The sequence below is a fragment of the Anastrepha obliqua genome, chromosome 1 (assembly GCF_027943255.1).
Source record: "Anastrepha obliqua isolate idAnaObli1 chromosome 1, idAnaObli1_1.0, whole genome shotgun sequence".
Taxonomy (NCBI): Eukaryota; Metazoa; Arthropoda; class Insecta; order Diptera; family Tephritidae; genus Anastrepha; species Anastrepha obliqua.
Genome location: NC_072892.1, coordinates 142337156 through 142365004, shown reverse-complemented (window position 1 = coordinate 142365004; position 27849 = coordinate 142337156). Strand labels below are relative to the sequence as shown.

The following is a 27849-nucleotide window of genomic DNA, read 5'->3' as shown; positions in this document are numbered from 1 at the left end:
ATAAATCGATTAAATCAAACAAAGGTCGATTTATAAGTCAAATTTAGCGTACAGGTAAAACTCCAAAACCTCATGAAAATAGAAATCTTCAAAACGCTATAAAAAAAATCGAGCTAACTTTTAAAAACACAGCGAGGGTTTTGCTATTGAATAGGTATATTTTCAGAAAAAAAAGGTCCGGTGTGGTTTGATTTTGATGACCCCAAAATTACACTGTGCAATGTATTTCTTTTTCCCCAAACTAATATTTTGAATATTGAATTTAAGAATGTCATAGATTAAACAACTAAAGCGCCAAAAAATAAATAATAAATTCACAAAATGTAAAATGGTTGTATATTTTTTATTACGATTCAAACAAAAAACCATACAAAAAAATGTGTAAATAAAAAGTTTAAGTGATTATGATGTTTATAAGAGATTAGATGCACAAAAAGGAATTATCACGTTGTCCATATGCGATTAACTAAAATTACAGGCACTATAATATTGCTTGACAATTTTAGATTTTAGATTTTTCAATGTATCTTAAAATTTCTAAATTATTTGAAAAAAAAAAAATTACCTTTTCTTATACAATACAAATTAAATACTTGGTAGTCTTTCGAATGTGATTTTGTCTTGTCTTGTCTAAAATATGTCTTTTATACATAGATATATAGTGTGTATGTATGTGTAAACTATGTTTTTATAAGATTTTAAAAAATTTTCTTATACGTACAATAAATTTCAACCTATGTTTATAGTGCATATGGATATTAAGAGATTACGAAGCTGCAAAAATACATATGTATAGGTATATGTCTCATGTATACATGGGCAGTTATAGTAGATATATGAACGTTGTCCTCTATCACTTTTTAAATACTAATTAATGGCTAAACTGACTCGGCTAATTTGCGTAAAATGTCCCTTATAAATGGAATGATTTTCGTATAAATGTTTTTTTTTCTTTTGTTTTTTGTAATTTTTTCTGTTATCGATTTTCGCTTATTATAATGAACGGCATATAATTCCAGTATATGATTGCTTGATTATGTTCCTGCAAACCGACATGCTATTTCTTAGCCTAGTTACTTTTGAAGTTAAATGAGGGTAGCGATAGTTTTGAATATGACAATAAATATTTTAACTGTAAAAATACTTATGTATGTATGCATGCAGCGAAAAGTTCATGTTGATTACTTAGCTTTCCACGCGCTCACGCTGATAACCTAATTATTGAATGGCAAAAGTGGTTGAGCCAACTAAAGTTTCAATTTCGTTTTGATTTGTTTATTCTTGAATTTGCTAAGCATTTTAAGTATCTTTTTCTTCGTGAAGCGATTCTAGGCTCCTGCCGTTACTCCAGATCACATCTGGCCCTATTGCACAAGGTAGTCCTTATAGCCACGTAACGACTTTAATTGCTTTTTGAGTTTTGTTATTAGATCTGAGGGTTGCACCAGTATGGAAATATCACGGCCCACTGAATTTAAACGATCGCGTATCTCGTTTTCTTTAAAGTACAAATTCAAAGGTCGGCTGTTGATTTCCGTAAGTACCCAAAATGTAAGTGTTGTACCATCGCAAGATTGTGCCTAGAAAACATATAAAAAAGGTACATTTTTAAAAGAAATGCTTTGATGCAGGACTGCATAACTACGGTAATTTTAACGATAAATAAAATTAAATTTTTTTTCCCTGAAATATTGATATTATTGGGTTGTTCGGAAAGTAGTTCTTTTTTCCTCGACAGAGGATTTAATTGTATTTTTTCACAGCTAACCTCACACTTAAGTCGCTTTGTCATTATATGTTTTGACAGCTGATATAGCAAGGCTTGTGTGTGAATAAGTTCAATTGATTTAACGCAGTAGTTTTTGGTCGGAGCCCTTTATAGAAAAGGTAAAAATGCTGTTCAAGCCAGAAAGAAATTAACCGATGTGTTGACAATGCGCCAGTGCCAGAACTGGCTTGCAAAATTTCGACTCGGCAGTTTTGATGTCGAAGATGCAATACGTTCTGGAAGGCGATAAAGACGTTAGTTAGCTGAAGCTGATAAAGACGCGATAAAGGCATTAGTTGATGCAAACTGGCGTATAACAACACGTGAGATCGGTGAGAGGTTAAATTTATCGAATCCAACTGTTCATGACCACTTGAAACGCCTGGGTTTAACCTCGAAGCTCGATATATTCACAAAAAACGAATTTACTTTCCGAACAACCCAATATAAACGTGAAGTGAATTGTACAGTCACTAGAGATATTGTCTTGCCACCATTAAAAACTAAGCTTAATAAATTAGCTAAGCTAAATGGAGGGGCTTACAGTTTTATGACGCCTCCGAACGGCAGATATTTTTTATGAGGAGCTTTTTCATGGCAAAAATACACTCGAAGGTTTGCCATTGTCTGCTGAGGGACGGCCGCTATCAGAAAAAAAATTTTCTATCAATTGTCGTTTCGTGCCAAGGATTTTGAAGCTGTGCACTTCCGAATGGTAGTCACGCACCAACCCATTCGGCTGCGGCGACCGAAGACAAATTACAAGAACTCAAAAGCAAAAATCCCCAACAAAAATTTACAACGCCTCATCCACAATCTTCCAATTAAAAAAGTTTGGAGCTCTTAAGTTTGGGCAAAAATCGAGAATCGGATATCGAGAAGGCTGAAGCTTTCGCGCAACACCTTTGAAGGATATTTCAACCCCACGGAATAATCGACAGCTTTATCCCATCTACTGTTGTCCAATAATCCTCCGAAATTGAACCATTTACGCTCTTAGAAATAACTTTTGAAATCTCTATCTCTAAGCTGAAAACGAAGAAAAGCCCCCGCATTGCAATGGAAATTCTCGGAATTTATAATAACTCCCACACCAAAAAAATACAAATGATGCAGCCTCTTATCGCACAATCTCGTTACTTCCCTTGTTGGAGAAACTTTTTGAGATACTATTTGCCAAGCGCTTAAAAGAAATTATCGCGCCCAAAGAAGCCATACCTACTCACCAATTTGGGTTTAGGGAAAATCATTCTACGATAGACCAAGCGCTCTAGAGAAAAAATGCGTGTATCAGCTCCGCCATTTTCCTGAATATCGCACAGGCGTTCGACAAAGTCTGGCGCGAGGGACTAATCTATAATACAACCTTAAAACAATACTTCCGATGTAGTTTGCAGATCTAGTAGAAGCCTATATCAAAAATCGGTATTTCCGAATAAAGCATGGACAGGCACGGTTATTTCGAAGTTCTATTCTTGGAACATTAAAGTTTATTTTTTCCAGACGGGCAGCTGAGTCAAAATTTTCCTTTATAATGCCAAATACAAAAGTTAAGGAGAGAATAGATCTTCTACTTTCTAGAGGTTTGAGATTTAAAAGAAGTAGGCGGCCGCCGTAGCCGAATGGGTTGGTGCGTGATTACCATTCGGAATTCGCCGAGAGAACTTTGGTTCGAATCTCTGTGAAACACCGAAATTAAGAAAAACATTTTTCTAATAGCGGTCGCCCCTCGGCAGGCAACGGCAAACCTCCGAGTGTATCTCAGCCATGAAAAAGCTCCTCATAAAAATATCTGCCGTTCGGAGTCGGCTTGAAACTGTAGGTCCCTCCATTTGTGGAACAACATCAAGACGCACACCACAAATAGGAGGAGGAGCTTAGCCAAACATCCAAAAAGGGTGTACGCGACAATTATATATAAGGTTGTCAAAAAAGTCTTGCGGTATTTTTATTGAATTTTCAATTGTTCATAAAATTGGTTATAATAAAGCGATTTAAGTCAAATATGCGCCGTTTTGTTCGATGACGAGTTCAAACGAGATGCCAACTTCATAATGCCCCTCTTATAGAAGCTCGCTTCTCTATTGTCAAAAAACTCGGAGAGCCAATTTTCACTGGACTCTCTTGTGGACAACTTCCGACTACCAAGTTCGTTCGCCATGGACAGAAATAGGTGGTAATCACTTGGTGCGAGATCCGGACTATACGGTGGATGCAAAAGAACCTCCCATCCGAGCTCCCGGATCTTCTGGCGCGTCACCAAAGATGTGTGTGGCCTGGCGTTGTCCTGATGGAAGACAATTCGGTCTCTGTTGATCAAAGATGGCCTCTTCTGCACGAGTGCTGCATTCAAGCGGTCCAGTTGTTAGCAGTACAGGTCCGAATTGAGCGTTTGGCCATAGGGGAGCAGCTCATAGTGGATGATTCCCTGCCAATCCCACCAAACACACAGGAGAACCTTCCTGGCCGTCAATCCAGGCTTGGCCACCGTCTGGGCAGCTTCACCGCTTTTCGAAAACGATCGTTTGCGCTTCACGTTGTCGTAAGTGACCCACTTTTCATCGCCAGTCACCATCCGCTTCAAAAACGAGTCGATTTTGTTGCGATTCAGAAGCGATTCGCATGCATCCATAAGGGCAAAAATTTTTTTTTGCGTCAAGTCGTGTGGCACCCATACATCGAGCTTCTTTTTGAATCCAAGTTTCTTCAAATGGTTTATAACGGTTTGATGACTCATGCCCAGCTCTTGGCCGATGCTACAGCTGCTACTATGCCGGTCTCTTTCGATCAATTCAGCGATTTTATCCCAATTTTCGACGACAGGCCTTCCGGACCGTGGCGCATCTTCGATCACCTCTGCACCAGAACGAAAACGTTGAAACCATCGTTGTGCGGTGGAAATGGAAACTGTATCGGGTCCATAAACTGCACAAATTTTATTGGCAGCATGAGATGCATTTTTGCCTTTATCGTAGTAGTACTGTAAAATATGCCGTATTTTCTCTTTATTTTGCTCCATGTTTGCGACGCTATAACTCACGATCGACTAAAAGCAAACAACAATTAATCAAACACGTGTTAGCACGTGAAAAGAGCTTTCCAAAAAGCTCTAGCGTGAACCGATGCGACGAATACAACTAAAACTACGGGCTTGCAAAGACAAGCTTGCGGAAATACCGCAAGACTTTTTTGACAACCTTATATATAATATATAGGGTCCGCCATATAACTTTACGGAATTAAAAATGCTATAAAAAAGAAACTACTCAATATTTTTCCAAACTGTTATTTTTTTTATTTTGAAGTACAATCCTTCCGGTTAATGATGGAACACAACTTCATTCATATGGCTGCCTCGGCTAGCCATGCACCATCCCATACGATCGGTCCAATTTTTCAACACATTTTCGATTGTATGCGGCTTATTTCAGCTATGACATCGCGTATGTTGGTCTTCAGTGCATCAATTGTTGCTAGTTTGTTGGCATAACACTGGTCTTTGACGGCACCCCAAAGATAATAATCCAACGGCGTCAAATCGCAGCTCCGAGGCGGCCAAACGATATCGGTGCTTTTCTTCTTCCCATTGCCATACGTAATTTTCGTATACATTCTGCAACATTACCATGATTTTCAAAGTAATGTCGCAATATTTCCCAGCGTTCTTTGAGCGTATACACAACCATTTTCGTTCAGCGGAAGAATAAAACTAATTTTCTGTCAAATCAGATGACAGCTAAGTGTTACCATTCTTCAAATAATACCTAGTTCAAATCCGTAACGATAGATGGCGGGCCCTTTATAATCGAGCAAGTTCAGTAATCGTAAAGATCGCAAAGTATAATTCAGAAAAACCTTCTAAATTCTGCTGATTAAGAATGGATGATAAGGCCACCAAATAATAGTGGCACACTCAAGGTGGGAACGTACAAAAGAGGTGAAAGCTATTTTAATTTGTATGGGTCAGAGAATTTCGAACTATTCCACCGAATGAAACCAAGTATTGCATACAATTTTGAAATCATAAAGTTAATGCGATTAATAACACCGAGGCCTTTTACTTGATCAAGTCTGCAGGGCATGGCGGCAATACTATACGGGCTTTCATAAAACGCGATTTCGGTAAGTGGCATGAAAGCATTTTCTAATATTTAAGCAAAGAAGAGATTTAGCGCACGACGCATAAAAACTGTATATCTAAGCTTGAAGATTCAACATATCATCCGCGAGTCGATTTTCAAGTCATCAGCGTATAACAGAAACTGAGCATATGAAGAGTAAGAACTTACGGCATTTAGGAACTTTAGTCATTTACAAAAAATACGAAACTGAATGGACCTAGAATACTGCCCTGAAGGATGACGGGCATGGCACGCAAGGTTTCAGAGGGCACGCCGAAAATAGAGACAATACGACTTAAGCCATTGCAAAAAAGTTGAGTTAAAGCTTTGGCAAGCTAGTTTATGAATCAGTATCTTATGAGATTATCAGATTTACAAAATAGTTATCAGTGTTCCTTGCGTAGAAAGGGGATATTTTCATAATGGGCTAATGCGTAACTCCATTCCAAAGTGCACAGGTTCAAAACCCCGGGAACGAAGCACCAATTGAGAGAAAGATTTTTCTAATGGCTGTCGCCCCTAGCCAGACAATGGCAAAACTCCAAGGGTATTTCTGCTATGAGAAAGCTCTTCACAAAAAAGAACATCTGCCGGATGGAGACGTCAAAAAATGTAGGCCGCTTTATTTGTGCAAAACATCAAGACGCACTCGACAAGTAGTAGAAGGAGCTCGGTCAAACACATAAAAAAGTTGTAAGCGCCAATTATAAGAGGGGTGCCTTTTATATTTCGGGATTAGAGAACAAAAACAAATTTTAATCATCGAAAATCACTTTATTGTTTTTCAAAATATTCTCCATGAAGATCTATACCCTTTTGCATTCGTTTGAACCAATTGCCACTCCGAATGAGGTACCTCCAAAACATGCACTCTGAATGCCGCAACCGCTTCTTCAGGTGTAGAAAAACGTTGACCTCTCAGTTTGTTTTTTACGTACGGGAATAAAAAGAAGTCATTCGGTGCCAAGTCAGGACTATATGGCGGATGACCCATTAATTCGATGTTTTGGGTGCTCAAAAATGCAGTTGTTTGAGCCGATGTGTGCGATCTCGCATTGTCCTGGTGAAGAGTGATCCGTCTTTGGCGATTGGTTTTCCTAATTTCTTGGAAGACAACTGGCAAACAAATGGTTGTGTACCACTCAGAATTTACTGTTCTGCGTTGTTCTAGTGGTACGGTTGCGACATGTCCAGTTTTTCCGAAAAAACAGGCGACCATTTGCTTGGAAGTGCTTCGTGTGCGAACAACTTTTTTTGGATTTGGCTCATCTTGAAACACCCATACAGTCGACTGCTGTTTACTTTCGGGCTGATACGCGTAAATCCATGATTCATCACCTGTCACGATGTCATAGACGTGTTTCGAAGCCCCGCGATCGTATTTTTTTAGCATTTCCTTCGACCAATCGACACGAGCCTTTTTTTGAGCGATTGACAAATTGTGTGGGATCCAACGCGAACAAATTGTTTTGACAGTCAAATGTTTATGCAATATTGAAAGTATGCTGGTCCCACTAATGCCTAAGATTGTCTCAATCTCACGATAGGTCATATGACGATCTTGCAATATCAGTTCGCGCACAGCATCAATGGTTTTCGGAACAACAACTGATTTTGGACGACCTTCACGAAATTCGTCTTGGAGTGAACTACGACCACGATTGAATTCTCCATACCATCGATAAACACTGGTCCTTGATGGAGCTTCATCGCCAAAAAATGAATTAAGTTCATCCATGCAATGTTGCTGAGTTAATCCACGTCGAAAGTTGTAAAAAATAATCGCACGAAAATGTTCACGATTTAATTCCATTTTTGGACCGAGATGAATCTTTTAAGTTACTGTAAACAACACAAATAGCGCTGGTATTTCAAAACGTTCTGAGTACGTAAAAGCCAAAAAATGTCAAACTTTGCGATACAGCTGTCAGTTGCCAGATTGCAACACCAGGGTTGCCAAATCCCGACGTATAAAATGCACCCCTCGTATAAACAGATATATATAAATATAAAGGGGCTTTCAAGCGACGTGCCTAAATGTTGTTTAAAAAATAAATGTAAAACTTTAGATTATTTCAAGTTTTACTCTTTTTTATTCAAAATACGGCTCTTAACAATTACTAGGTTGTTCAATGAGTTCTACGGTTTTTGTTAGTTTGATACGCTCTTCATATAAACGTATGTGAAGTTTCATTTCAATCTGTCAATTCATTCTTTGTTTACAAACTATTTATACTAAATTTAGTATCGACGTGTCACAGTATTTTCTACAATGGAAAAATCAAGTATAGTGCAGTGATTGAAATTTTATTTATGGAAGCTTTAAAAGCAGTTGACTTTTCTTCATCAATTAGTACAGTAGAAAGATGGCAACAACGGCAGAAATCGCAGGATATCGAATTAGAAAACCATCGAGGGACTGAAAGATATTTAGTAGAAGCCCTAGGCCCTCATTGGGCAGTGTAAGCAATATTTCGACTGAAGTATTGAGTTTGAGAAAGCTGTGTGCACAATGGGTGCCGCATTCGCTAACAATGGAACAAAAACATATTCGAATGTCAGTAACATTTAGAGCGTTTTCGAGAGTACATATAAAGTGGATTTTGTGTATCGATACATCACTATGAATGAGACTTGGGTCTAACACCATGATCCCAAGCTAAAACAAGAGGCTAAAGAGTGGTGTGAACCTGGTTCTTTGGCTCCGAAACGAGTTCGCGTCCGGAAATCAGCCAAGAAGATGTTAACATCAGTTACCAGATCCTCACTTTAGGGATGGAATTCATAAATTGGAATTTCGTTGGAGCAAGTGTATTGGTGTTCAAGGTGGTTAGGTTATAATGGTTGCTCAGAAAATGGGTCCACTTGGACGAAGAAGTTTAGTTCATCCTTTGTGATACTATTGCAAGGGGAAAAGAGGTAAAGGAAACCGATAGGACGAAAGGAGAAAAGTGGATTGCAAACGTAATAGTGTGATTGCATTATATTTAGCTGGAAAATCACAACCAGCAATTGTTCGTGAGCTCGAGCAAAGTTGTTGTTAATTGCACCATTACTCGTTACACTGATACTGGTGGCATTGCGAGAGGGTCATCAAAAGACTGCAACATCACGTGGAATGGTTCAAAAAGTGAAGAAGCGATTTGAGCGAAATCTCCGACGAAGTGACAGTTAAATGGCGAAAGAACTGAAAATATCAGACCATAGCATCCGCCACATACTGAAAAATGATCCCAAAGTCAAGCCTTATAAGATCCAAAACGCGCATGATCTCACACCAAAGCAGCAATAAGTCAGACTTGAGAGAGCGAAGGAGTTTCTTCGCTTCACCGAAAGTGGTCAATTTCCGAACATTGTATTTTCTGATGAGAAAATTTTTCAAAATGAGCAATTTGTAAACTCCCAAAACGATAGGGTTTATTTTACCGACCGTTCATGTGAGAATTTGAGTCATCGATTGGCCACCAGGAGGCAGCACCCGCCACAGTGAATGGTTTGGACGGCTGTAACCGCAGATGAGCGCTCTGCAATCATTTTCATCGAGCCTGGCGTCAAGCTAAATGCAAAATATTGGCGGAAAAGTATTCTGGAGGTTGGTTTGAAGCCGTGGGCAGACAAACATTTCGGTGGTAGACAATGGACGTTCCAACAGGACTCGGCGCCGTCTAACAAAACTCGAGTGAACCAAGAATGGGTAAAAAACAACGTTCCGAACTTCATAACGTCCACACAATGACTCTCAAATTCACCAGACGCGAATTTGATGTATTATTCTCTTTGGGCCATTTTGGAGAGCAAGATCCGAACTAAAACATTCACCAGTCTCGGGGCGCTGAAAAAAACCATTGTCCACGAGTGGGCCAAAATACCCGTAAATTACATTCGGACAGCTTGCGATTCGTTTCTGGACCGTCTCAAGGCCATAGTCAAGGCTGAAGGTTGTAATATCGAGCAAAAGTAAATTGATTCTTAAGGGGGTAGTATGGTTAATTCGGTTTAAAACAAGCATATTTTTCGAAATTTTTTTTGTCGACACAGTTGATTTATTCAAAATTTTGAAATTACTTCATTATAAAGTCATATTTAAAGAATATTGTGTGAAATTTTCATCGATTTTTATGAAGAAATGAGTTGGTGGCAGCGAATCTTCGCGGACGTCTCATAAAAAAGTTTTATTGCGGTGTCCCTCAGAACTCATTACTGGATCAACTAAAATCAAAAAACCAAATTGATTTCATCAGCTAATAAAGTTTCGCAGGTAACAACGTCGAATTTTTTGAAGTGAAAACTTCTTTAGAATCGTTGGGAGTGATTTGAGGAAAAGTGAAACGAAAAAAGCGACCAACTTGGCTACGAAGCGTTATATTATATGTTGATATAAAAGTAGCGACGAAATAAATAAAAATAACTTTTATTTTTTCTTGTGATTTGAACCAAGGATTTTGGATCGGAAGCTCACATTGCTAGTCGCTCGGCTACCGCCCCATGCTGTCGTCGCTGGCCTAAAAGTTATTTAGTTACGAAGCGTTATATTATATGTTGATATAAATAATTTTTGTGAGCGTGTAATTCTCAAAAGTTTTATTAGGTTTATTATTTAAAATGTATTGACTAGGTAGTGTGGTTATCAGCTTAACATCTGATAGATCCTCCATCGGAGGACAACAAATGTTAAACTAATTTTTGGAAATGGGCGGAGTGTTTTAGGGGCTTGCTCCTTCTCTGCCACGGGTTGACCCGGTATTGCAGTACCGCCGGGATTTCGGCTTTGAATAAATACAAGAAAAAATATACTAATACATTTAGCTTTGGTGGGAAGAGCCATAAATTTTTATATGAATACAAGTAGACGAAAATGGAAGAAATTTGTAAGTCTGTTTCTTCGGTCCGTTTGGGTATTTTTTTTGACAACATCGAAACCAAAGCATTTGTATCATATTTTATCTATCATAAGCCACTCGTATCATTTGTTGAAATTGAAAACATTGAGGATGAATAATGATAAAATGAAGAAAATAAAATATGAACTTTATAGCAATATTATAATGAACCTATAATTATCCCGCTCCTAATGCTGCTTTCGTCTTATTCTCTCTCAGTTTGTTTTACGGAAGGTTTCACTTCTATCAAGTCTAACCGTTAGACTGGTATTTTTTTTTTTTTTTTTTTTTTAATTTTTTAAAGCGCTTTGAAGTCAAAACACCGATTTTTCATAAAAAAAACTTGAAAATTTTGTTGTTTTAAAATATGACAAAATTTAAAAAAAAAAAGCTCGACGTCATTACCTCGTGAATAAAGTAAAGAAACAAAAAAACCAAATTTGAAAAGAATCGGTGCAGTAGATATGAATCTACAGTGGACACCGACCGTAAAAAAGGCAAGTGAAAAACGCGTTTAAAGATTTCGGCAGCGTGAAATCCGGTTGGAGAGGTAGATACTTAATCCTTTGTGTCTTTGTCAATTTTACTCCAATGCACTTCAAACTTTCACACAATAATCTTAAGATGTTATAGAATAATTTAAAAAAAAAAAAAAAAAATGAAAAAAAAAAAAAAAATACCATACTACCCCCTTAATTTTGTATTATTTTCACACATTTTTTACTTTGAATTGAATAAAAGTAATTTTCCAAACTAAATATATACGCTTTTTAATTGGTTACACTTCGAGTGCCGGACCCTATACATGTTCAGGGAGACTATACTGAATAATAAAGTGTACTTGAAACCATAAAATTTGTTTTTCTTAAAAAAAAAAAAACATTGTCCAACACTCAAATAACTTTGAAGGTTAATATGGCCCAAATATGAAATCCCCATGGTTTGTGGGAAAGGCATTCAGATAAGGTCTAAATCGCCATAATCCGAGACCTAAATGTTAAACGCATTTCCCACAAACCATGGTGATTTCATGTTTAGAGATTTCGTGTTGGGGATTTCGATTTTGGGTATTTCAAGCCCAACCGCGATTGAGGCGATTACTGCAGAGTCCAGAGTTCATAGCTTTGAAATCAATTGCAATTGCGCACTTAAAAGAGCTTTATTTAAAAATAAATAAATATAATATACGAATTGATTTTTCTAAAACATCTTGCAGGCAAATGAAACAATGACTATTGAACCAGAAATGCCACCAATCGCAATCAAGCGATGTAAAGGCATTCGAAGTATTTTCAGTTATAGAGAATTTTTTATGAAATGTTCGTTTTAAAAACGAACCTAGTGGCGTATTGTAAACGAAATTAACACACGTGCATTCACAAAATAGTTCACACAGCCCCCCGATATTCTCCTGATTATAGGTCGAGTTTAAATGGCAACTTCTCAGAAGCAACTTTAATATTAAGGCTTAATTCTAAGTAATGTTTTTATGTACATTTTAATATTACTGTTTGATTCTAAGTAATGTTTTATGTTCATAGCATCTTAGTTGTGGAAAAAATTCGTGTTAAATTCTGTAATGCTCGCTTATCATTCCTTGTTATATTTGTATGTAAATGTTATATTCAAAACACGTATGGTATAGAACTGGCGGCCGCCGTAGCCAAATGGGTTGGTGCGTGATTACCATTCGGAATTCGCCGAGAGAACTTTGGCTCGAATCTCGGTGAAACACCAAAATTAAGAAAAACATTTTTCTAATACCGGTCGCCCCTCGGCAGGCAACGGCAAACCTCCGAGTGTATCTCAGCCATGAAAAAGCTCCTCATAAAAATATCTGCCGTTCGGAATCGGCTTGAAACTGTAGGTCCCTCCATTTGTAGAACAACATCAAGACGCACACCACGAATAGGAGGAGGAGCTCGGCCAAACACCCAAAAAGGGTGTACGCACCAATTATACACACATACATGGTATATAACTGAGTATCTCTCTTTGGTATTAACGAAACCAAACTCTTAGGTTATGGTGGTAGTCAGTGCGTACGACCAACTCACTTAGACTTCACAGGCCAGTTGTGATACCACTGCGCGATACGGGAACCTCATTTATCTATTTTCCTTCGTGGAACCATTTTGTGGCTCTTATGAAGCGCAGAATTGGTACCATCCTCACGCCAAACAGTTCCGCAAGAGAATTGAAAAAGTATTTGCCTATGAAATCTGCTCTGATTTTAGCTATGGCTGGACAATTGCAACTGCTTCTTCCTCATCTTTACAACTTCTACAATACAAATTCCTAGTTGTTGTTTTTGTGGCAGCATAAAAATTCCTCATACATATATGGGGAATGCTGCTGAAGTGACAGTTCTTGGCCGGATATAAATCCGGGTCCTTCCGATTACATAGACCCGACTGTCATGGAAACTCCTAGTCTCCAGGAATGCCTGCCAAATAGCCAATGACCGGTTATATAAGCCACGATCTTCGATATATCCTCACTCTAAAGGCTAAGCAGTTCCTTTGTCCTTTTCTTATTTATTCGCGGCCTTAGTAGTCGTTAGCTGTTACGCATGAGTCTTCATCCATCCATGCTCTATTGGCCTCTTGGATAATCTTATTCTTAATTAAGCAGTTGAATAGTAGCTCATCGGCTTCACAATTTCCCTCAATATCTCTGTGCCCCGGACCAAATAAGGCTGACCTTGAAATCGACACTAATATCATTTAGGGCTGCCCGGCAACCTTTGATCTTAATATAGCCACATTCATAGATTTAATGGCCGCCCAGCGATCCGAGAATATACATATTTATAGTAGTTTTTGTTACGGCACGCATACTTAGATAAAATATTAAAGAAGTGGCTACTTTTATAGCTGGAAAACAAACTTCTTACTGTTAAAATATTTTTTGATAATGTTTGAAATAAATTGATTGATACATATTTTTGTTTTGGATAATTATATTAACAAAATAAAATAATTTTTAAATACATTTTACTGCTAAAGAAATGAAAAGCAATGAAGCAATCAAAATCCTGAGCTTTATGATATGATTGCTAACTCAGCCAATATTTAGTCTAGCTATACTTTTTGTGTTTCAGAAATTTGGGAAAATCTTTAGTGACACTGAAGTGGGTACCATTTTTGTAAGAAATAAGAACAAGACTATTGCCACAGATACGTTCTCCGTGAAAAAAAACTTGCCTGTTGAGGAGTTAAAGGCTATTTATTTGGAAAAATTTCATGATTATCTTTATGACGGTTTTAAAATTCTTGTAGCAAGACTGCCTCAGTGACTGTCAATTCGGTTGGCCGTGGCATTGTTAATATGGTCAATAATTTAGCAAACTTTTTTGAGATGAGCTTGAGATGCCACGTCTTCCACTTTAGGTGAACTGCGGGCGCTAATCAAGGCCCTTGATATCGCCAATGATTGCGGATATGAGAGGATTTGTACTTTTACGGACAGCTTAACGGCTTGCAGACTATTAAAAAAAAAGTCTCAAACGAAAAATTCTTGAGTATGGGTTTCTCAGCGGTCACGTAGTTTGGACGCCTCTCCATGTTGGTATTGGCTTTAATTAATGCGCTGATTTAGCTGCAAAGAAAGCAATCGACTGTGGGTCCACTGTGAGCGTAAATGGAACTGTTGAAGAGGCACTGAAAAATATACGCAAGACAACATTCAGAGCTTGGTATTCTGGCTTTTTGAAATTCTCTAATTTGCACCCTAGTCTGTTTGCTAGACTAAATGAGGCTCTGCCAGTGAACCCATGGTTTTACAAGTGCAAATTTAAAGTTAAAGATATCAAAAGAATTAACAGGATTTTGACTGGAAAGACTTATGAAGATGCCTATCTTGGTAAAATAAATGCTAGCGATACCGGTCTCTGTTCTTGTGGCGAAATCAACTCGTACGTTCACCAGGTTTATAACTGTCCTGAGCACATGCGACTGCCGTAGCCGAATGTTTTCTAGCGGTTGCCCCTCGGCAGGCAATAACAAACCACCGAGTGTCTCTGCCACGAAAAAGCTCCTCATAAAAAATATCTGCTGTTCGGAGTCGGCTTGAAACTGTAGAGGTCCCTCCATTTGTGGAACAACATTAAGACGCACGCCACAAATAGGAGGTGCTCCGGCCAAACAGCCAAAAATGGCGTATGCGCCAATTATATATATATATATATATATACATATATATTTACATATACATATAGGGTTTCTAATAAGAGGTGTTATTTTGATATTCAAAGAAAAACGCTATTTTTTAATATAAATGATCGGATGTTTATTTCATTGTAAAGAGGAAGGTATGCCGTTAATAGCCCCATGAATTCCATCTTTGAGGTCTTGAATCGACCCCGGGCTGTTGGCGTAGACCTTCTCTTTCACGTGGCCCCAAAGAAAAAAGTCACAAGGTGTTAAATCACAAGATCTCGGTGGCCAATTGTGATCACCTCTTCGATAGATAACACGCTCCGGAAACTTTTCCCGTAAAAGATCCATGGTTTCGTTGCTTGTGCGGCACGTAGCGCCGTCTTGTTGAAAAAAAAAAAACGTTGTCCAAATCAATACCATCCAATTCCGGTCATAAAAAATCGTTAATCATCTCTCGATAGCGATAGATTACACCGGTTATTGGAAACCCCTTTATAATTTTGAGCACATAAGAATCAAACACACCTTTTTCAGAGCTGTTCGAACCATAACTCACTTTTAAAAAATAATGCACTTCCCAATTTTATTTTCTTTTTAAACGAATCCAATTTTGCGTTTTGAATGTAAGTCATAATTTTTGGCCTTAATATGCACCAGAAAACTATTACCAGTTTTTATACTGGAAGTAGGTATTTTTCAATACCAAACGTGGAGAACCCTGGCGCTTTGAGGATCTACAGTCCCGTCACACAAAATTAAAATTAAAATATTATTTCACTTAATTATTGAAGCAATTATTTTTTTGTTTTTGCGTGTTGAATCATTAATTCATTGCTATCGAAGAGTGTATTGCCAACATGAACTTACCTTAGGTGGCAATCCATGCCGTGCAGCTAAGCTATTTGGCACTACATCTACAATAGTCGCTGTGTTGCCATCGCGTATTAGACCCAAACACTGACCTTCACGCTCACGTCGTATGGCATAGCCTCGACCGAAAGGTATGCGACGCACCAGCACCTCGACCTGGCAATGTAGAATAAGAAAGACGAAACAAGTTTTCAATGACCTTGAAGATTATATATGCTCATATGTGTGTTAGTATGGGAATGTGGCTCACGGGCATGAACTTACAAAAAGCGTATTAGTGTTGCGTATAATTTTATTTGCTTCATTCGCAGTAGTTATCGCTGTACCAGCGATGGAAAGTAGTTGATCACCAATGTGTAATGCATTGTAGAGCACCGGATGTTCCTTTTGCTTCCAACCAGCAACCCTAAAATTGATATGAAATAAAAAAAGTTATAAAACTTCACGAACGATTAATTTCCGACTACAACTCACCAGACTGCACCAAAGGCATCCACCCATGCAATGGAACCCACACAGTCTTTGCGTCGTAGCTGCAGTCGCACTCCGCCTGGGTGCATGATTTCCCGTCGCAGCTGCATGACTTGATGTTCGCGCAGCGTCATACGTTTACTCGCCGGCGAGTTAGTAGCACCACTTGGTGGCGGTAGTGGCAAACATAAGCCCGCATTGCTGCCTACTAGACCGCTACCCCCATTTATGACTCCATTTTCTACGTCGCGAAACGGCTGTGGCGGCTGCTGAAAGCGCAGTGCTGTGTTGCGCCCGCCTGGAAGCTCATTATTGTTGGCGCCACGTGTATTGGCGCCACTGCGCGCATCTGATGTAGAGGAGCTGCGCCGACGTTGTTCCAACAACTCACAATTACGATTACGGCTGGGCTGTTGCACATTCGAGCTGCTACCGGCATTTGCTGTTGTCTGCACCGCCGATAAACTATCACCATTGTTGTTAGATGTAATTGAAACACTTTTATTGCCACCGCTAGCTGCTTTGGCTTTTCCGCCTGCAGTTTTAAGTAAATGAAAATCTTTGCGACTCGGTCGAGTCGTTATCACAGCTTCAGTAAGACCGCGTGTTAATAGGTAACCACGACTTGGTAAGGGTAAAGCCGAAGATGTTGTGGTTGACGTAATCGTGCCGGCGTTTTGTTGTGTTACAGACACTGTTTGATGCGGCGGCGGAGGCGGTGATGACGTGATGGCGCGCGCCGTTATATTTGTAGGTGTTGCTATGCGTCGACGCTCTGACACGGGACTTGCGTTAGGCGGATGCGCACGCGTCATCAGTGGCGACTGCATTAATTTGTGTCTACTTTTCGGCGGCAACGATGGCATTTCTACACTCGCAGTGGCAGAAGGGCTAACCGTACGCGTTGCTGCTGTGGGCTTGTTTTGTTTTTGTGTGTCTGTCAGCGGTATCGGCGAAGAGGGTTTGGAAATGCAATTACTCAATGGCTTACCAACTGAACTAGGGTTTGCCTGAAACAAACACAAACAACATTCGTATTTTCACTATAAATATACATACATATAAATAAATGGATTTACCTCAACTACGCGCGTTTGATTCACCGCATTACTTGCCAAAGTGGGTAACAGCAGCGGCGCTATGTTCGTCACTGTGCTTACGGCGGCAGCATTCGGCGCTGCGTCGAGTACTGGTGGTACGCTGGTCGATAGGAAGACCTTCTCATAATGCACCGAACCTATATTGTGTTTGACTGTTGCATCCCCCGCTGTGGCGCCCACCTCCGATCTTATCGGCGTACTGGCATTATTCACAGTTATATTTGTTATACCTGAGCTATTGGTTGATAGTATGATTTTCTTCATCATTTTTGGCGTACCGCCACTGGTATCTACATTAGTTGCCTGTAAAGTGGTGTTGGGTGGCCCTGTATTGTAGCAAGTGCCATATAAAGACACTGCACTGGTAACGATAGTGTGGCCCGCCTCTTGAGCAATTGTTGCTGATGGCGAATTGCCAGTCAAATGCACTGTTGTTATTTTAAACTCTTCCGCAGGCAAATTCACTGCTGCAGCTGTTGTTGAGGCAGCAGCAGTCTGGATATTCTTCTTCACTGGAGTCGCATACTGAGTTGTTGTAGTTGTTGTTGTGGAAGTTGTAGTCTTAGTGCCAAGTACTTGAATTGAACTACTATTTGCTTTTGTGGACGGAATAATTTGTACATTGCTTTTGTACTCAAGCTGCGTAGATTCGGGAAATTTGAAAATTTCCCCTGTCACTCGCTTACTGGACATTTTCGCATTGGTTTTCGTTTCGCTCTGTTGTTTAAGTTCATTCGAATCGATGGTCGATACTTGGATGATGGTGATGTTCATTTTATCTGCATCTAACTGCTCTGTTGAATCACAATCCGTTGAGGAAATGGGAGTGTTCTGCCATGGCTGTGGTTGAGAGTCTGTGCTTATCTCCAGGGCCGTTATATTATCATTACTTGAGGTAGCGGAGACATTGTGATGTTCCGATGATTTATTGACAAGTTTTCGTGACGAATCTGCAGCGCCAGCGGATAACGAACGAGAAGTCTGGAGCCTGTGGAAAGAACAAAAAATAAATAAATAAATTGTGTGCCGACATACACACAGCTGCATTCAGCTACTACTTAGTCCTGCCATAAGTTCTGTTACAAGTGAATTCCGTTAGTGATATGAAATTATAATACTTTTTTTAATGACGTTAGTTTTATTTAATCACGTAAATATTAAAGAAAAAATTTTAAATTTTCATTCGAAATGGTAACAATTTGCTTTTACACAAGCGTTCAAGCGATTAGGCCATTCAGCTATTGCAGCACGCACGGTTTCCATCTATATTGGCGTCGCTGCTCGAACCAAAGATTGTTCGAGACTCTCCAAATATTTGTGAAGTCTTCGTCAGGACATGTTCTTCAATTCTGACTACAAACTGTAGTCCAATTGAGTCAGATCTGGCCTTCCAGACGGCCAATCTTCTGCGGCTATGAACCCAGGTATATTGTGTGTTAGTCACTGCTGGGTGGTTTTTGCCGTATGGACTGGAGCAGAATCTTGCTGGAAGATAAAAAAACTCTTCATTGAAGAGACTACTGCTCACCACGCCTTCTAAGACATTCTTCGGGTACTGTTTTGCCCGGTCTAACCCCCTTTTCGTAGAAATGAAAAGATGTAAAGCCTTTACAAGACACTCCCCACCAAACCAATACGGAGGCTGGATGGTGGCCACGCTGAACCCTTGGAACAAAATTTTTTGAGTTTGGAAAAGTTTTAGCATAGATTTTGACATTTTGCGTATTAAAAACTTCTTCAAAAGTGAAAATTGTTTCACCTATGAAAAGAAATTTTTTCATGACCGTTGACAGCGTACCACCGAAGAAGCTTTTTGTTTCTGTCGCGGTAGGCCCTCATGAGGAGATCATCTCTAATTACTCTTGACATGGATCTGGTCGATACATTCAGGATATGATTTTCTGCTTTCTAAGGGGATTTCTGCGATTTCTTTCTCGAACAGTGTAGCCAGGTTTGAAAAACGCGAGGAAAATGGCCGCGGTCACACCCATTTTGCAGCAAATGGGAGTATCTCGATAAGGACTTTTTAAATATAAACTTCGATTCGGACCGAATTTAGAACTTCCTTACTAACTTTTTTACTTAGCGTTTATACTTGGATTTTTCCAACACTGCTTAGAAATTTCTGAATGCTTATAGACTTTTAAAGTTGGAATATCAAATATATTTTTTTGCCTTTGATGTAGAGGATTGACGTCAATATATATTTTTATAAACTGCGAAATCAATCCATAAAAAAATAAAACGAACGATAGATCCTTTGCATTTCTTCAAGCAGGAAGCGCGAGATACAATAATTTGAATAAAAGGATGTATGAAGACTCGTTTTGTAGCACTGAAAGCGGCGAATATGAGCTCAATGCAGATACTCTGGATCAATTGTACAAGGAGCAACTGCAGATATTACGCGAATTGGTATTCAAACAGAGTCGCACACACGACATCGAACTCTGTCGCAAATGGCTTAAAATATTTAGTAAGACTAGCAAAGGGGAGAAAATGGCCAGAAATTGCCTTTGCTCATTGATGCAACAGCAGTTGCAGGAGCAAGGCACTTTGAGTGAACCATTCACAAATTTACAGAACTGCAACCGTGACTTGGAACGCGTACTTCACGAGCTGGACACACAGAGTTTCATTAGCGCCAATTATATGCGACGAGCGCCGACCATGCGAACGTACGCTTCTCATGCCCAAAGTAAAAGATACTATCACTATCACTGCAACCCAAAACGGCGCCACAATCATCATCAATTGCATTGCAGTATGCGACATCCTGTTGACCACTGCATGTGCGAATTTGATAATGCGGCAAAGTGTGGCGATGGAGACGGTGTCGGCAACGTTATTAGAGCTAAAGGTACCTGTAAGTGTAGAGATGAACTGGCCAATCTGTATGATTACGTTGAAGACAATTCCAACGATAATCGAGCTGGTGGTGATGCCGAAACAATCGATGAATTGTACACGGAATGTGAGGAAAACGAAAAACTTACTGAGAATCTATTGCTACGCCGCGAACTGGAAGCGTTACGTTTGCAATTGACAGAGAAAGAAATCGAGAATTTACACCTAAAAGAGATAGCGGGGAAGTATGAAATGGAGAAATCCAATTATGGGAATACACTGGAGGGGGGAATACGTAAAAGTATGCTTGAGGCAATCAAAAAAGCGCTCCAACATTGGAGCGCAGAGGAGCAGCCAACTTCCCCCATGAGACTATTCGAAATGATATTCAGGGATTTTGAAACGAATGCGGAATTTCTCAAATCAATAAAAGCATACGATAATGATTTTGAGCAAATAATAGAAAAACGTTTCGAAAATGCGCTAAACAAGCGAAAGGAGAAAATAGCACGTCATATTTGTCACAAATTTGCTAAAGGCAAAAAACGGTTGCAAGCGAAATACGAACAGCGTTTGCGGATGCAAAATTGGGCACAGCGCTTGCAATTGAAATTGGTCAAACTGAAATGTTTTTCGGCATTGCGGCAAATGTTTATAAATGCACAACTGGATAAGGATGGAACAGGCATGAATGAGAAAATGTGGGAAGTATTGCGAGTATTGGAAGAGAAGTATCAGACAATAGTAAATGAGATAGTTTAGGGTGCGTGAGTTTTTTCCCCTTAAACTCAGTTTTTAAGACGATAAATAATAAACCAGTTCATACCAGTTTTAATTGACGGGATGCTTCTTTCTTTAAATTTAAGATTAAAGCTTTTTAGCGAGTACTTTTGATCAGCTGACAGGGAAAACATAACGTAAAATGAACTTTAAATAAAAATATTTAAGTAAACATAGCGCAGCAGGGGTTTGTAACAGAGCAGGTATGTTCGCGGAGGAAATAAATTGTAACAATTGTAGTGTGTAGTATTGAGGAGTATCGCACACTAACCATAGTACCCTTAACTTAGTTAAGTAACTCCTGAAAATAGGAAAACTTTGGTACTTATTACCAGCCGGCACCCTCGGGGAGGGTTCAGTAGAGGATTTTCGCCAGCCGTTAACAAATTAATTGCCTAATTATCAAGTTTTGTTGTTCATGTATCCAAAAAAACTTACAAAGTAGAGGAAAGTGAGAGAGCAAATTGACATTTCATTTTGAGGGGAAGCTGGAAGCTTTTACTGGCTAAATTTTTACTTGTAAGAATTTGCAAGTGAGAAAAACAGCTGATCGCAAAGTAAAAATAAACAAGAATTAAAATTTACGAATTGAGTTAAAGTTCTAAGTTTAAATAAAAATAGAGAATGTAAGTAGATATATATTAGATAAAACTTATAAAATTTATTTGAAGACATATACTAAATAGGAATCGGGCATTCATATAAGTATGCACATACAGGGTGGCTGATGAAAGCCGCTACCAAAAAAAATTGAATAACTTTTTTTCTTTTTAAGTTATCTGTTCCATTTTTGTTTTAATTTGCAGATTGATCTTTAAAATTTATTAAAATGAATAACTGGGACACGCAAACAAGAATTTGGATAGTCCCCCGCTATCACGCACTGGAGTCCGTAGTTTTGGTACAGAGAGAGTACAGGCGGATGTTTGGCGGCGATCCCCCGAGCAGATGGACCATAATGAGACTGGTGAATAATTTTGCTGAGCAAGGAACAGTCGCAAGAAGGCCTTATCATCGAAACCCACCAGTTCGGACGGAGGAAACGATCGCTGCTGTAGCTGCAGCTATACAAAGCAATCCAAGGGTTTCAACAAGAAGCTTATCTGCTCAACTTGGTGTCAGCCGACAGTCTTTGCAAACAATAATGCACAAAGATTTAGACTTATTTCCCTACAAAATTCAAATGGTTAACAAACTGAATGCAGCAGACTTGCCGATTCGCTTGGAATTTTGCCAGAAGATCCTGCAAATGGTGGAAGAAGACCAAAACATGTTAAACTGCCTTTTCATGTCTGATGAGGCCCATTTCGATTTAAACGGCAATGTGAACAAACAAAATTGTCGAATATGGAGTACTTCTAACCCACAGATACTCCACGAGACGGAATTGCATCCTCTTCGCGTGACAGTGTGGTGTGCGGTTTCTTCACGCTGTATTGTCGGGCCTTATTTTTTTGAAGAAAATGGTCACACCGTTACGGTTACTGGAGACCGTTATTTGAAAATGCTGAAAGAATTTTTCTATCCAGAACTACGCCGAAAGAGAATTCCTTTCAACTCTGTGTGGTTTCAACAAGATGAGGCAACGTCTCACATAGCCCAGACTGTTATGACAGAGTTGCGACGAAAATTTCCCAATAAACTGATTTCAAGAAACTCCGAATTTCGTTGGCCCCCCAGGTCGCCTGACCTTACTGCACCTGACTTTTTCTTGTGGGGTTTATGTAAACAAGAAGTTTATAAAACAAAGCCAACAAATTTGGATGAACTAAAACAATCCATTCGGGCAACAATTGCGGCTATTCCTGTCGCAACTCTCAAAGCAGCAATGAACAACTTTTTACTAAGATGCGGCACTTGTGTCAACGAGCATTTAAATTCAATTATTTTTAAAACTAGTTAAGCTACATTTAATAAAATTTAATGACCTTCAACTTGAAAAAAAAAATAAATGAATTCCATACACTAAAAAAAAAGTTATTTGAGTTTCTTAATGTAGCAAAATTCATCAGCCACCCTGTACATACATACAGTTCACGTATGTAAATCGTTTAGAAAATATTAAAGAATAGAAATCGTGCTATCTCATGAGGCTTCTCTTAAAACAGTTTTCACCTTCTCACGACAGTCGGTTGTACGTAATCGGAACGACCCGGATTCATAAACGGCCAAAGATTGTCACGCATATGTATGAGGAATGTTTCTGCTGCTACAACAACCACAGGCTTCTCTTAAAAAATATTATGAACCATCGGCTGGTTTCACAGCACTTTTTTCTTAAAATTAAAGCTTTTCACGCTCCAAAAGAGAGAAGGAAACTACTCTCGAAAATGGATTGTTTTACGTTTGAAGTATAGGCCTGAGTTCTATGCTTCATTAATTTCATTTCAGTGGCTGTGTTAGCAGATAAAACTGTCAAAACCATGAATGAGCAGAGAGTGGCAGTTTAATATCGATTTTGGAGTATTGGCATCATTAGGCTGTTTCCGAAGATGCTGCTGGAGACACCAATTCGGTTACAAAGCCACAATAGCCACAGCTCACAGAAATTTACGTTATTTAGATGTAGCAGGATAGCGCACCTTATCACACAGCTTACGAAACAATCCTTCTTTAGAAAGTATTTGATAATCGTGTTATCAACTGTTTCGGTGAAATCAATTGACGATCCCTGCGTTGTGATTAGACCCCTTTTAGGCTATTTTGTGTGGGTTCTTTATTCCACTGTTGAATCATTGAGTAGCTTTTCAACACTGTTATCTACTGCAAATATGCGAATCTACCGAAAGTCTACCGGCATTACCTTACGACAGCAGATGTTTCTATATATAAACATGTGCCAGACTTATCTTTCATTTACATAGTGGTTGTTGTTTTTTATTTTTTTTGCGAAGTGGTGCTCGACGGAAGCACAGTCTGTACAAATTTTTTATTTAGATATACAGATTTAAAATCTTATATATAAAATAAAGTCAACTTTTTGTGTGTGTTCGCTAACCGGCCATGTCTTTGCACCGAATTAAACCAAACTTACACACATTGTTAAGTAGGTATTGAAGATGGTTTACGTATAGTTTGGATGTTTATTGGTGTATAGGGCTCGAGATATAGGTCAAAACGTGGACCCGGGTAACCTTCGGATGTGTATGTACAATATGGGTATCAAATGGAAGCTGTTGGTGAATGCTTTAGTACAGAGTATTTTTCATGCCGCTCCGTGACTAGGGCCTCGAGATAGAGACCAACACGTGGACCCTAGAATGTGTTTGTACAATATGGATATCAATTGGAAGCTGTTGGTGAATGCTTTTGTTCAGAGTATTTTTCATGCCGCTCCGTGACTGAGGTCTCGAGATATAGGTCAAAACGTGGACCCAGGTAACCTTCGGATGTGTATGTACAATATGGGTATCAAATGGAAGCTGTTGGTGAATGCCTTAGTTCAGAGTATTTTTCATGCCGCTCCGTGACTGAGGTCTCGAGATATAGGTCAAAACGTGGACCCAGGTAACCTTCGGATGTGTATGAACAATATGGGTATCAAATGGAAGCTGTTGGTGAATGCTTTAGTTCAGAGTATTTTTCATGCCGCTCCGTGACTATGGTCTCGAGATAGAGACCAAAACGTGGTATTGAATAAAGAAATAAATAATATGAGAATAGAGAAATAAATAATATGAAAACCATATCTTTTCTGTTCTAAACCATATCTATTCTATTTTAGTGTGCCCAGCGAAGCGGGCCGGGTTTGCTAGTTTTTTTATATATCTCTACACACACTTTGTACTATCTCTTAGGTAGGTAGGTAGGTTAGATGGAAAGAGTAGCACGGATACACTACAAGTAGCACTAAAGTGCTGTTTTGATACCATAATGTCGACCATTAACTGAAAAATTTAACAATTTAAAGGAAGAAAAACTATCTACAGCCAGCTAGCGCTCTTGGTGTAGTGGAGAAAAGAGATCTAGGCTGGAGAACTGCCTCAGGCTATTCCCGAAAGGCACACCAAGGAACCTCAAGTCCCTAGCCGCCTGGCCCGGACATTTGTAAAGAAAGGTTTCAACAGTCTTTTTCTCTGTGGGATCCCCACAGCTTCAGCAATGGGGGTTGTACGGAACCTCTCCGCATGAGTTCCAATCGCCCAGTGACCGGTGGCCATCGCTATGTGTTTGGAAATTGAATGGCGGGGATCCCTAGCACTTAAGAGTCCTGCTTCTAAGGCACTAAGGCCAAAGTGTTTTTGAGATAGCACACGATAAGATAAAATTCCACGATAGTCGGTTTTACGTCGGTTCGCCCCAGGACTGTCACTTCAGCAGCACTCCCCGCATATATATGGGGAATATTTATGCTGATACAACCACGACATACAACTCCATCTGTCTTGCGTTTTTTTAATAAAGAAATTGTGTAGTTCGCTACTCAATTTTCTATCTCTTACTTAGTAAAATGTTTTCAATGAGAATTTATATTACCTTGCCGTGGTGACACTTTCAGCTTGCATTAAACTCTCCCAGTTTTTAATTTGATCTACAAAAAGCAAAAGATAATATATAGCAATTATGAAACACAGCAACGATGAGGCATACCAGCAGAAGCACGCTGACCAATATCCACACGTACGCTGTTATCCGCGCAGGTTGTTGGTGCAGCATGTCTTTGCACTGATTTTCTTAGGATTGGTGACATAAACGTATCATCAAAATCCGTCTCATTCGCGTCATCAACAGAGCTATTGTCGTCCAGGTGAGACGCATCATTCAGTTGCTCACTATATGCGCTTATAGGATCAGATAGCATATTTAGCAGATTTTGTGTGAGTGTATTCGACATGGCAGTAAGCGCTGGTAATGCAGTCGCTTGAGTTGTTGATGCTGACACATTAAACACAGAGGCGCTGCTGCTACTGCTGCTGGTATTGGCTACAGTTGTTGAAGAATTATTGGCGGCAAGTGTTCTGTTTGCGCCACTACCGCCGGAGCAGATAGCAGAAGTTGTCACTGGTTGAGTTATTGTTGAAGTTGTAGTTGCACTGGTAGAATTAGCTCTCTCTGGACGGTTTTCGTTTGCTGAATTATCTTGCGCCAAGCTAACCGGTACCACGCGTTCCACACCTGGCACCAGGGCAGCTGGAACCGGAGGCGGTGCCGGCAACGGTGACGTCGGATCACGAGTGGGTAGGAGTGGTGCACGTATTTCAGGTAACTTGGTATATAGATTTTCCCGTGGCGATAGAATTTTCATTTCACGTAATTTGGAACGTAGCGTCTCCACCCATTCTTGCATAATTTCCCTGTAAAAATCAAACATATGAATTAATTTTGATAAATGGCAAATTAACTCAAACAAAACTCTTGACTAAGGCAACGCGTGTGGTAATGTATACAGAAAATATCTGTAAGCTGATGTGCAACGAGTTGTAAATAAAGCGTAATTCATTACATTACGCGCAGGTTGAGTAATAAATGTTCAACCTACCATGACATTGCATGGAAGCGTATCACTTCATTAGCAAGCGTGACAACAAATTCGAATTCGTGCGAATTAGGAATGAGGGCGTGCGAAATGTGTAATGTATCCTGCATTGAAACGGTCCACTCGGGATTGTGAGAGGCAGCCTGGCGAGGTTCCGCGTATCCTTCCAAAAGTGCATCGGTATCATCGTGCACACAGAAAACAACCCAACTGCGATCAGATTTCTACAAGAAATAAAATTGGAAATGGTATGATTGATGTAAAATAAGGCTTAAACTAATAAAATTATATTTAGCTATGCGCATACACACACACACACTACATACCTACGTATGCACATTACTATTTTAATTTAAGAGCAAAATCCACGGGTATTCACATTCGTTGCTTTGCAATTGGTTTCCCAGCAAAAGCATAAAGCATACGTGTAAATATAATCTAATTTAATTGCCAGTTATACCACACTTTGATCAGTGGCAAATGAAAGAACTTGTAAGCTGAAAAATAGATTTTGCGACACTTCATTTGCTGGACTAATAAAATTGTCCAAAAGGATGTTGAGTTCATATAATAATACCAAATTATTGGGGAAATTTTTAATTTTAGAAAATACGGCTATAGTGTCATGCACTATCTGGATATAAATGCAGGCCATTCAGGCCTTGCCATGGAAACCGAAAAACAGTACTTGCCCATTCACCCATTTGATATTGTGATATTGAAATCTATCATTTTGGCAAAATTTGAATTTCGCATCTGTCTTCAGCAAAATATTCCACATTAAAGTATTAATTTGAAGCGTTTGATTCTACAACTTTGATCTCTACAAACGTAATAAAATTAATATACTCACTTTTGGTCCCACTGTTATTTTTTTGCCTTCGGCAGTTAGTCTTTTAAGCCAAGTGTTCTTGTGTATTTCTCGAAATTGAGCAGCGTTTGCACTAATCAAAGGTGCACTCCCACCTCCACTGCTGCTACCACCGCTCAACGTGCTGATTGACGAGGATGGAGCTGCGGCAGCAGTTGCCGTTGCAGCTGCCGCAGATGAGCTCGTAGCCATTGGCATGGAAATTTAATTTGTAAATATTGAAACACTGCACTTCATGCACCTGAATGTTACCTTACTGCCCCAAGTTTACGCTCAAGAAAGATTAATATTTAAATTTGCAAATCTGATTACATTTGTGTGAGTTGGCAAGTCTTCTTCCTCTAGTATAGGGCAAATAACTGCCACAGTTGTTAAGAAAAACTATGAAAATTTTATTGTGCAATGTCGCTCCAGCATTTGTTTACAATAAGAAATTAGTAGTAGTGTTTCTATAGACATCATGCTTGCGACACCTGTCTGTGATGGTGACGACGACGACGTGTGT

At 39.3% G+C, this 27849-nt stretch overlaps 1 protein-coding gene and 1 pseudogene across 1 annotated transcript; one reads left to right on the top strand and one right to left on the bottom strand.

Annotated features, from left to right (window-relative positions):
• Positions 1-324: 324 nt before the first annotated feature.
• LOC129236356 (mucin-5AC) lies at positions 325-27839 on the bottom strand. Its single transcript, XM_054870700.1, has 9 exons — positions 27327-27839; positions 26477-26697; positions 25588-26291; positions 25474-25528; positions 17350-18358; positions 16274-17280; positions 16064-16205; positions 15797-15955; positions 325-1580 (listed from the first exon to the last, which is right to left on the bottom strand). Exons 1-9 carry the CDS (start codon positions 27540-27542, stop codon positions 1365-1367), a joined length of 3729 nt encoding a protein of 1242 aa, XP_054726675.1. The 5' UTR covers positions 27543-27839; the 3' UTR covers positions 325-1364.
• LOC129236519 (U2 spliceosomal RNA) lies at positions 10482-10665 on the top strand (annotated as a pseudogene).
• Positions 27840-27849: the final 10 nt, after the last annotated feature.

Excerpts from the sequence above, each read along its gene's own strand:
- LOC129236356 (XM_054870700.1), bottom strand. The coding sequence starts at position 27,542 with ATGCCAATGGCTACGAGCTCATCTGCGGCAGCTGCAACGGCAACTGCT. Across the intron at positions 16,206-16,273 it reads GATGCCTTTGGTGCAGTCTG|GGTTGCTGGTTGGAAGCAAA; the intron begins GTGAGTTGTAGT and ends TATCAATTTTAG. Across the intron at positions 15,956-16,063 it reads GCAACACTAATACGCTTTTT|GTCGAGGTGCTGGTGCGTCG; the intron begins GTAAGTTCATGC and ends CTACATTGCCAG.